Source organism: Galeopterus variegatus, unplaced genomic scaffold, assembly GCF_000696425.1.
Source record: "Galeopterus variegatus unplaced genomic scaffold, G_variegatus-3.0.2 Scaffold1102, whole genome shotgun sequence".
Lineage (NCBI taxonomy): Eukaryota > Metazoa > Chordata > Mammalia > Dermoptera > Cynocephalidae > Galeopterus > Galeopterus variegatus.
The window spans coordinates 56,956-68,692 of NW_007727213.1; the positions used below are offsets into that span (position 1 = coordinate 56,956).

The window sequence follows — 11,737 nt, forward strand, 5'->3', positions numbered from 1 at the left end:
CTGCTTTCTATCATCTAGGAAGATTTTGGGGTTTAATCAATAGCTCTATCACCTCTTCTGCAACTCCAAAACAATGTTTATCAGAGCTTTTGCTAATTGTTCACATTATCTTTTTGCAATCTTAACTGTATCTCAAACACAGCTTCACATTCAGCTCAGAGAACTTTCTAGAACAGAGCTTCTCATATTATTTAAATCATGCTTGCTTTCTGGGAACAAGAGAATGTGCCATATCTATTTTATTTTTTTTCCTGCTCTAAGCAAAATTCATATATCTGCTAGGAGTCCTAGATCCTTTTAATAAAAAGGAAAAGAGAAAGATGAGGGAACATTTGTTAAATTTTTATTGGTCATAATGATCATTTCTTTTAGGTCATTGCTAAATACTTTTAGCTAAACGAAGAAAAACAAATTGAGAAATTCCACACGACACAGTGATCTAGTGACTTCAGCATACATATGGAAGTCTCCACTGACTGTTTGTGGACACTGCTTAGTCAATTTCCTCTTTTTTCATGCCCCATCTCCCAGAGTGAATCATGGGGAACCCCAGTCCTTCTTTTGAGTTAACTGTCTTAGAGTGACAACTTTCTATTCTCACCAAAATACTCAAGATTGGTGTTCAAGCTCAAGTATTTCTGAATATATTCCTCTATCCACAGAAATATACCCTGATCCTCTTGTCTGCTGGACAGCAGAGAGTAATCACGATGGCCCCGGAAGAGCCTCAGTGTAAACGTGAGTGCTTTCTCTCCTGCCAACTTTAAAGAGGCAGACAGGATTGTGACTTAGACTGAAAAGTGTAAACTGATGGTAGTTGTGAAGTTGAAGATGATGATGATGGAGTGGAGGAAGCAGAAGAAAATGAGGATGGATTTGATGAAGACAAAGGACATAGACAGGTTCAAATTAGCTGGGTGGCAGAAACTTCTCTATAAAGTGTAGTTTGGGTCAAGGGAGGAGATAAAGTATATACAAGAAAAATAAGATGGAAAGAGAGTAATTTGATAAGAATCTTTTAAGGGAAGAGAGAGAAAGAAGATGTAGAAAACCCACTGACTTAGGCTTATGGTGTGTGAGAGGCTCTGACTTTGTCCTGTGTTATGTCTGACTTAAGTAGCACGATGGATTCGCATTGTGAGAATATTAAATAATATTATTTGAGAAATATATACAACACATGCAGAAATATATAAACTTAAAAATTAAAGTTTGGTTTCGTCTTATCACCCCACCATGGGATCAGACTGTATAAAGGTTCTGAAAAATACCTTTTTTATGTAACAGTAGGTCTTGTAGATTTTTTAGGTCAGTACATGCTAATATGCATGATTACTCAATTTATTGCTCTATAGTATTTCATCATGTGGATGCATCATAATTTAGAATTTCTACTATTGATAATACAGATGTAAGCATTAAGTTGCAGTGTTTTTTTCTATTTCTGTGGTATGGGAATGAATATCCTTTAACATAAGTCAGTCAGTTATTTCTACACGATAGATCTCGAGAATTGCAATTCCTGTGGCAAATGTTATGCATTTAAAAATTGATTAATGTTGCTAAATTGCTCTTTTAAAAGGCTTTTCTAATTTACAGTCTCAGCAACAGCACTTATTTCCTCACTGAGAGTGCTAATTTTCCTCTCGGCCTTGCCAACACTGCATATTATCAATTTTAAAAATGTGATATATGAAAAATCATAGTACAATATTTTAGTTTACATTTCCTTGATTGACCATAGCTTTATTTGTTTAATGGCCACTTATAATTTCAGTAAATCAAATTTCACTTAAATTTAAATTAAATTTCGGTGAATCAAATTTACTGCTCGAATTTTTGGTCAGTTTTTAAGTTGATTTTCAAAATTCTTTATACAGTATGTACATCAATATGTGACAAGATTTTTCTTCCATGTTTTTCTTGTCTTTTAATACTGTTGTGTTATATAGAAGTTTTAATTTTCATGTACCCCAATTATCAATTGTTTGTGTCTTTTGGGTTTTGTGTCTTGCTTCTAAAAGCCTTTCCTAGTCCAACATTTTTAAAAAGTTAACATTTTTAATTCTTATTTATTTATCTGTAAGGCTTAAAATTGATTTATTCAGAGGAGATATTTAACATTACCTATTTATTTTCCTTTCTGTCCTAATAGATGGAGGCTGGCATTCCATTGCTATTGTTTTCACCTCACTTCTTGGTGCCTGTTTTATTTCGAGTTGTTTTGGTACGTTATTAGCCCAAATGGAAATCTCTTTGAACCATTTTCTCAAATAACTTTTATAAAGTTGCTCTAAGCCTTTTGCTACTTGATTATCTCTAATGTATCACTTTATAACGCCTTCAGGGTCTTGGATTTAAAATTCACAGCTATATACTTGACTTTCTATTCTTTGATGGTGCTGCTTTGTGTCAGGGAATGAAAGATGGAATTTAGAGGATTTAGAGCATTTTCTATACATGTGAAGTTTGGTGACTATAGTAAATTATCCTCCATTTTGAGCTGGATTTACAAAAGGCTCCTTTTTATGAGTAAAGAGCAAGCAGGAAAAAAACAGTTTTCAGATGGACTGGCTTTAAAAAGAAGTATGACGTTGGAAGACTCATTCATTCATTCTTTTTTTTTTTTTTTTCCTTTTTTTGTCTTTTTTACTGACCGGTATCGGGATCGCAACCCTCGGTGTCGCGCCCATACCGGGGACTGGCAACGGGATTGCAACCCTCGGTGTTGTGCCCACACCGCGCTCAGCCAGTGAGCGGGAACTGGTCCCCACATGGGATCCGAACCCTTGGCGGGAGCGCCGCCGTGCTCCCAAGCGGCGCACTCTCCAGTGCGCCACTGGGCCGGCCCCATGCATTCTTTTTTTTAAAATCACTTTATTGAGGTATGATTAACATATAAAAAGCTGTGCCTACATAATATATACATCTCAAGTTTGGGGACAACTAAACACCTGTGAAACCATCACCACCATCATAGCCATAGGAAGACTTTTTTTCTAATATCAAGACCTACAATAAAGTTATTATAATTAAAGTAATATAGTATAGGTTCTAGATAAATAGACCCGAGGAAAAAAACAGAGAGCTTAGCTGCAGATTCTGCCTATATAAACGCTCTATATAAAAACAGAAGAGGGGCTGGCTGGTTAGCTCCGTTGCTTGGAGCATGGTGCTGACGATGGCAAGATCCAGGGTTTGATCCCTGTACTGTCCAGTTGCCAAAACAAAATGAAACAAAACAAATCAAAAACAGAAGACGATATTGCAGTTATGAGGCAAAGACAGTTTTGTTTAATTAATGGTGGATTATTGGCCAAAATGTGAAAAACAAATCAATAAGGTTTAAAAAGATAAATGGAGAATATATCTTCATGACCTTGTGGCAGGGAATGATTTCTTAAACATGGCATAAAATGCATTAGAAAATAAAGAAAATATTGACAAATTATACTATATCAAATGAATTACTGTACAACAAAATATAACACTAAAAGCAAAAACAGCACACATAGGAGAACATATTTGTAATGCACATAATTACAAAGGATTAATGTGCAAAATATATAGAAATCTTTTAAATCAATAAGAAAAATACTGACAGTACAATAGAAAAATAGGAAATACAGTAGTATGAATAAGCACTATAGAAAATAGAAAGTGAAATGTCTAATAAACATACAAAAAGGCATTGTTTTCATTAGTTTCAGGGAAATACAAATGCAACTCACAGTGGGATAACACTGCAAATATGCCAGAATGGCAAGAATTAAAAAGTCTAGCACTACAAAATATCAGTGATGCTGTGGAATAACTGGACCTGTAATGAATTGCTGCTGGTGGGAGTGCAGAGCAGTACAACCACTGTGCAAAAGTTTCCACTTTGGAAAACTATTATAGTTGACACTGTATATCCTATTAACAGCACTTTCACTCCTACAGAAATGCATGCTTTTGTGCTCTAGGATGTATGGTCAAAAATGCTCAGAGCAGCATAGTCACAGCAGCCAAACACTGGAAACAATACAAATATTGACTAGAAGTAGAATAATAAATACATTTTCTTGCATTAAGGCAATAGATCACTTTACAGCATGAACAAATTACAGGAACAATGCCCAGCAGAAGACGGAACCAAAAGAAAACATACTCTATGACTGCACTTCTAGAAAGTTCAAAAGCAGGCAAATTTGATCTATATGGTTTGGGGATATGTTATTAAGTGGTAAAATTGTGAAGCAAAGCACAGAGTGGTTACTTTGAAGTCCATGGAATGAAATCTTTAAGAAGGAGGGGGTGGGTTGCATTTGGGATGTGAAGGCCACCTGAGGTGTTGGCAATATTTCTGTTTTTTGAGCTGGTTAGTTGTTACTTGGAGTGTTCACTTAATAATTTGCTAAAATGTACATTTATGTTTTCACTTTTTTACATTTGGTTATATTTTAAAGTAATAATATTTAAAATAAATAAATAAATAATAAGGTTCATAAAACTTTGCAGAACTATCCCAGTGTTCACCAAAAAATCACTGTAACACAAATTCTAATAGGAAAATATACTTAAAAGCACGCGCAGACAAAAGTTTGCAAAACTCCCCCTGTAAAGCACAAAATGGACAATATGATAGTTAAAATATTAATTTTCACCAGTTGCTTTCAAACAATTCACCTGGAGTTGGAACAAAGGGGCTGCATAGGAAGAAAAGAAAATGAGGTGTCTTAATTATTAGGGTAAGAGAAAGGTTAGAGAGATTGGACCCTATTTCCCTAATTAGCTGGTTATACAGAAAAAGGAAACTAACTCTATTTCCTTGTTGACAGTGACTCATTACAACTTTGCACGCTGTAAAAGAGGCATGGGAGTGTCCAAGTTACCAGAGTACTACAAGAAGCTGACGTGTAGCAGACAGAAATCAGAACTGAAAGGTACAGAGAGCAGAGTATAGGAGAATTTCTTTCCTATTTCTGCTTCCATTGAAATTCATAATCTGATGTAAAGAATATTAGTAGTAAGCTAGGAAAAATGAAAATAACACACAAGAGTAAATATCAGTAAATTGAGATAATTTCTCATGACTGCAATCAGTTGAATAACTGGAGAATATCTTAACATACTTATGAGACTTTTTTGACACCAAAACATAACATTAATTTAATCCCATTTTCCCTTGATTTAGACATATCATAAGGACTCTTTTCTCCTAGAATATACAGTTTGCTGAGATGTTTTTCTCTCTTTTATTATTCTGTAATTTGTAAAGTCTCATTTGAGAGAACGGGGAAATGCTTGAGTTTTAGCAGATTTTTTTTGCCCCTTTCAGATAAAATGTCCTGCAAAATGCTTTGTTATGAAAACACTTTAAGTATGAAAGCAAATAGATGTAGGGACATTGAATAATGATATATCTTCTGAGAATACTCGGCAATTTTCTCATAGTCAGTGTGTGATTTCAGAAACTTCTGTTTAGAAGATATTTAGAAAAGTAATTTTCAGGATTTTGGGGGGGGCACGAAGGAGAGAATGATTTTTGGTAATCCTGGTATTATTCCCACAAATGTTAATTGGATATTAAGTAGTAGAATCGTTATGCAACCTGTCACAGATGAATCGCTCCTCTGTATCTAATTTCCATTTCAATTTTCACCTGAGGGAGTACCTGGAGTTGCTGTCCTGCTGGCTGGAGAGGTTTCCAATCCAACTGCTATTTACTTCTTAATGACAACAAGACATGGGCTGAGAGTGAGAGGAACTGTTCAGGGATGGGGGCCCATCTGGCGACCATCAGCACAGAAGCTGAGCAGGTGTGTCAGGAGGCTCACACCAGTTTCCCTGCTGCTTTGAATCTCTTTGTAGAGAAAGAGGAATTTCTCTGCTCTTTCATGTTTCTGTACCTTTGCTTTATCTATTCCATCTGCCTGGAAAGCCTTTTCTTTGTCTCCCATTTTGCTTTATATGGCCAATTTCTTCTCGTGTTTCCGGATTTGATTCACGTGCTGTTTCCCCCAGAAACCTGCCCTGACCACCTTCCCTGCTCCACCCTCCCTATTCTAAGTTGGAGGTACTTCTGTGGTGCTTTGTGCACAGTGGGGTTATGGTCAGTATACCGTAATTGTCTATTACTCTGTCTCTGCCAATGACGCCTACTTGGTGGTCTGCGGCCATGCTTTGCTCATCTTGGCATCTCCAATGTCCTGTGCAGTGCAAGGTACACTGGATAGGTCTTGGTAAATGTTTGATGAGTAGGTGAATAAATGAATGGTTAATCAGGACTAAAAGAACTTCTCGGGATAAAGTATAGGAAAAAATAGTTCCAATGTATGGTTCTAATTCTAAATAAATCTTAAGGTAAATCCAATTCTTTAAAAGCTGAAGTTTATTTTCATATGTGTACCATGCCTCAGATTCTACTCTTTTCCTGGTCAGTAGTTTACTTGAGGATTCTGTCTCCACGGCTTTGCAATCTATGGGTTCACTGGCTCTTTGAATAAAATGGAAATGATAAAATAGACAAACAACTAAAGAAGGAGATTTTAAAAACAAAAGCTCCTAAAATAATTCAGTCCTATTAATCATTGTTCTAAGAGGGTTATAAGTATGATCTCACTTAATCTTCACAGTAACTGTATGAAGTAGTGAAGCTGTCCCTTTTGGAGATGAGAAAACCAGGGATTCTGTGAGATTAAAGCACTTACTGACATTACAAGCAGGATTTGAAAACAGATCTATCTGATGCTAAAGCTTTTGTGCTTAACCTGTAACCTACTTGACTTCTTTCCTCTTCCTCCAGCACAACAGCCGTCACCTGATAAGTGCAAATATATTTATACAAATTTACATTTTTTATGCAGAACTTTATTATTCAATTTTTGGATAGACGATTTTCATATTTCCTGGGACTTACAGATGAGAACACTGAAGGTCAGTGGCACTGGGTGGACCAGATGCCATTTAACCCACACATGGTGTGAGTATATTGACTGGGCTAAGGGGGTTAATAGGCAAAGGAGAGAAGAGAGTAGCAATAAGAATTCATTTTGGGGTAGAGTACACTGAAGCAAAAATGCTTACTCAACATAGAGCCCTCTGTGTTGAGCAACCTCTATAACTATGTCCCAGTAACAGAATGATCCTCTAACTTTACTGAAAATTTCAGTATCCTTATTTGAAAATGTCAATAAAAGAACAAATAATGTGGGAGTACTGTGAAAAAAAACATTTCTAAGTTTTGATATTTGGGGTAAACAACATGATAACAGATAAAAATTGTTTTTGAAACAGAGTTATAACCTTGCCATTTTCTTCCTCAAAACCAATGTTGTCTAATATAAATATAATGTACAACCACGTGAATAATTTAAAATGTTCTAGTAGCCACATTAAGAAAATAAAAAGAGACAGCTAAAATTTATTTTAATGTATTTTATTTAACTCAGCGTATCCAAATCTTATTACTTCCACATGTAATCCATATAAAATTATTACTGAGATCTTTTGCATCCTTTTTTGGTGCTAAGTGTTCAAAAGACAGGGGACTTCAAAAAGTTCATGGAACATGTGTATTATAAAAAATACTATGAATGGATTTCAAAATTTGTTTTGCACCAAAATAAATTTCTACTAACTTGTTATAACATATATGAACAGGATCTAGTTTGAGGCACTAAGAAAGATAAGACATCAGCTTGAAAAGAGCCCCTATCAGAAGAGCACATGAATTCTGCTAAAATTGAAGAACAAACATCAAATTTATAGTGAAGCTTGGGTGGAAGAATGGTGAAGTCACTGATGCTTTATGAAAAGTTTATGGGGACGATGCTACAAGGAAATGAGCAGTTTACAGATGGATAACTCGATTTAAGAAGGGACAAGACAATGCTGAAGATAAAGCTCACAGCAGCAGAACATCCACATCAATTTGAAAGGAAAAAGTTAATCTTGTTTGTGCCCTAATTGCAGAGGACTTACGATTAACAGCAGAAACAATGGCCAACGTCATAGGAATCTTGGTTCATTCAGCTTACACAATTCTGTCTGAAAAATTATAGTTGAGCAAACTTTCTATTCAATGGGTGCCAAAATTCTTGCACCCAGATCAGCTGCAGACAAGAGCAGAGCTTTCAATGGAAATTTTAAACAAGTGAAATCAAGATCCTGAAGCATTTCTTCAAAGACTTGTCCCAGGAGATGAAACATGGCTAAAGCAGTACAATCCTGAAGACAAAGCACAATCAAAGTCATGGCTACCAAGAGGTAGAAGTTGTCCAGTCAAAGCAAAAGCTAACCAGTCAAGAGCAAAGGTCATGGCAACAGATTTTTTGGAATGCTCAAGGCATTTTGCTTGTTGACTTTTTGGAGGGCCAAAGTATGATATAATTTGCTTATTATGAGAGTGTTTTGAAAAAGTTAGCCAAAGCTTTGGTGGAAAAAGTTAGGGGAGAGCTTCACCAGAGAGTCCTTCTCCTGCATGACAATACTCCTGCTCATTCCTCTCATCAAATGAAGACAATTTCATGAGAGTTTTGATGATAAATCATTAGGCATTCACCTTCCAGTACTAATTTGGCTTTTTCTAACTTCTTTTTGTTTCCTAATCTTAAAAACTCTTTAAAGGGCAACCATTTTTCTTCAGTTAATAATGTAAAAAAGACTTCATTAACAAGGTTAAATTCCCAGGACCTCAGTTCCTTGGGGTGGACTAAATGATTGGAATCATTGCTTACAAAAGTGTGTTGGACTTGATGGAGCTTCTGTTGGGAAATAAACTTTATATATTTTTTATTTTTATCTTTTAATTCCATTTTCTATGAACTTTTTGAAGACCCCCTCATGTGCACTTGACATGTAAAGCACATCTCAATATAGCGAAGCCACATTTTAAGTGCTCAGTAGCCACATATGGCTAGTAACTATTGTACTGGCCAGTGCAGGTCTAAATTGTTCACTAGGGGCATTTTCTCTAGATTGTTCCTGATATCTTTTATTGTTTGTGAGTATGTATATTTATTCTGTTTTTTTTTTCTTTCAGATTCTGGCATGAGAATGAACCCAGTAACTCTCAGGAAGAAAATTGTGTTGTTCTTGTTAATAACCGAGATAAATGGGCCTGGAATGATTTTCCTTGTAACTTTGAGACCAGCAGGATTTGTAAGATACCTGGAACAGCACTCAACTAGAAACCTACAAAGTGGTTCTTGTGATAGAGATGGAAAATAAGAACCAGTTAGAATAGGGCAGAATGTATGTGCATCCTTGGAATAGAGAAAACATTCTGGGTCTCAGAGTAGTTTTCAGTTATGATGATTTTAATTATTTTTGTTCAATTCTTTTAAGATAATGCATGTGCACGTGTGGGTGTGTGTTTGAGGTAATGTGATTTTGTAAGGTGTTTTGGTGGAATGAATCATCTTTTTTGTGAAAGCCAGTTTTCATTATCTTTGCTTTCTTGATAGTGTTTCAAGGTATTTACTTTTCAATCAATATGCATTTTTTATTACATATCTAACAGGATGGCTTGAATAATGCATCTCTTTGTTATTTTACCTGCTTAGAATCTTAGCTCCTAACATTCAAAGCTGAGATATTCTAACTGGTAGTGGTGCATCATTTTTTAAACTCAAATATCATAAATACTTTAAAGTTTTAAACATTTTTATTATTTGATGCTTCATTTTCATACTTTTAAATAATATTGGTCATTCTATTAATATTCCGTGAACAAAATTTTTTCAGAACAACAGTATAGAATAGTTTTGAAATATGGTATTTGTGCAGGCAGAAAAAAAAGTCCATGTACCTTTTAAAAAATTTATTTCTTTCTTTATGCTAAATGTCTTCTCAAAGCAGGGAGTCTCAAGCTGACTTAATTTCTTTTTGAGTGGAATCCCCTATAAGCCACCTTAATTAAACACCTTCAGTTCTATAGCTGAGGAAATAAAACCTCCAGGAAGCCAAAGGGCTCACCTTCACTTTCCTAGTTCATGACAGAACAGGATTATGGCCCAGATCTACCCTTCATTAGAGATGAAATGCATTCCCTTTGCTATTACAGGAAAGTTACTGGGAGTGACTTGGCCTTTTTACTTGGTTAACAGATAGACAAAATTTCTTAATTATTTGAAGTAACATTATATTAGTGTTTTCATTTGTAATTTGAATCAGAAAGAATCACATTTTCAATCCATTTATATAAATTGTTAACGGGTTTCTTCAGAGCTATAAAGCTATACTCAAAGTAGCAAGAAAGTCATTGTCTTGACAACTAGAATTATGCTTTTTTGATGTATGTAGTATTAAATGTGTGGAGCAGTCACATCCAACTTCCACAAAATGTGGTGGTCTTTCTTAAAATTCTCAATCTGCTGATGTTTCCTGAATCGGAGCTGAAAAATTTCAAGCAACAGCCTTTTAAACTAATTTCCCTACTACTATTTTAAACAACTGTATTTTCTTTGTAAATTAGTTATTGATTTTCTGGGTTTGGAATATTGGTGTTTGAAAAAAAGTGTGGTGACGTATATGTATTTACATTTAAAGCTGATACTTTTTTTTTTTTTTTCCTTTTTTTTTTGTGTGTTTTTTCGTGACCGGCAACGGATCGCAACCCTCAGTGTCGCGCCCGTACCAGACTGGGACCGGCAACGGGATCGCAACCCTCTGTGTTGCGCCCGCACCTCACTCAGCCAGTGAGTGGCCGGTCTGTATGTGGGATCCAAACCCTCAGCGGGAGCGCCGCCGCTCCCAAGTGGCACACTGTAACAGTGCGCCACCGGGCCAGCCCTAAAGCTGATACTTTTTTTTTTTGTCTTTTGTCTTTTTCCGTGTCCGGCAACAGATCGCAACCCTCAGTGTTGCCCCCGTACCGGACTGGGGACCGGCAGCGGGATTGCACCCCTCGGCGTTGCTCCCGCGCCTCGTTCAGCCAGTGAGCGGGAACCGGTCTGTATGTGGGATTCGAACCCTCGGGCGGGAGCGCCGCCGTGCTTCCCAAGCGGCACACTATCCAGTGCACCACCGGGCCGGCCCTAAAGCTGATACTTTTAACTGAAGTGGTGCTAAGTAACTTTGTGTTTCCATATTCACCAAATTACATACCACAAAGCCTACAAAATCTGTAACTTTATGTAAATGCTAATGGGCTTTGGATAATTAATATTACTTGCTTTTAATTTGTATAAAACTGTGTATAGGTAAAGATTCAGTTGTCAATAAAAGATGATCTTTGTGATTTTATTCGTCCATGTGTACATCTCTACGTGTAATCTATTTCTCCCAGTGCCAGTCATCTTTCATGACCTCCATGGCCAGCACCACAGGCCAAGCTACCGTCTCCCTCACCTGGATTACTGCGGTGCCCTTTGAATTGGTCTCTTTCAGTCTAGTCTCAGTGCTCGTGGCACTTGGCCTATTCTCCACAATTTATCAAGACAGTTGACAGTAATTTCATAAAAGTAGATTCTAATTATTTTAGTACATTATGGTAATCCTAGAAGCTTGAAACACTGAAAAATGTCAAGTGGCGTTTTTATTTTTGAAAAGTAATGTATATATGTGTTTAAAAGGCAAACAGTAAAAGCATTAATAAAAGTGTAAAGTAAATTTGTCTTCCACCCTGAACTCCAGTTCCCTAAATGCCTCTTCAGAGTGTTTATATATACTATATATAACTATGTATACTACATATGAAGTGTCTAAGTATATATACTATATATAAACTATATACATGTACTATATATATATA

The 11,737-nt window shown here is 36.1% G+C and overlaps 1 protein-coding gene across 1 annotated transcript; it reads left to right on the top strand.

Moving 5' to 3' along the window:
• The first annotated feature begins 710 nt into the window (after positions 1–710).
• On the top strand, positions 711–9,435 carry CLEC4D (C-type lectin domain family 4, member D). Its single transcript, XM_008574776.1, has 5 exons — positions 711–738; positions 4,821–4,925; positions 5,650–5,801; positions 6,849–6,964; positions 9,026–9,435. The coding sequence occupies exons 1-5, from the start codon at positions 711–713 to the stop codon at positions 9,171–9,173; spliced, it is 549 nt and encodes a 182-aa protein (XP_008572998.1). The 3' UTR covers positions 9,174–9,435.
• The last annotated feature ends 2,302 nt before the right edge of the window (positions 9,436–11,737 follow it).

What these genes read in the sequence shown, in the direction of transcription:
- CLEC4D (XM_008574776.1), top strand. Translation starts at nt 711, where the DNA reads ATGGCCCCGGAAGAGCCTCAGTGTAAAC. An exon ending in GGAAGAGCCTCAGTGTAAAC is followed by an intron (nt 739 to 4,820) that starts GTGAGTGCTTTC and finishes CCTTGTTGACAG; the next exon opens with TGACTCATTACAACTTTGCA. An exon ending in CCATTTAACCCACACATGGT is followed by an intron (nt 6,965 to 9,025) that starts GTGAGTATATTG and finishes TTTTTCTTTCAG; the next exon opens with ATTCTGGCATGAGAATGAAC.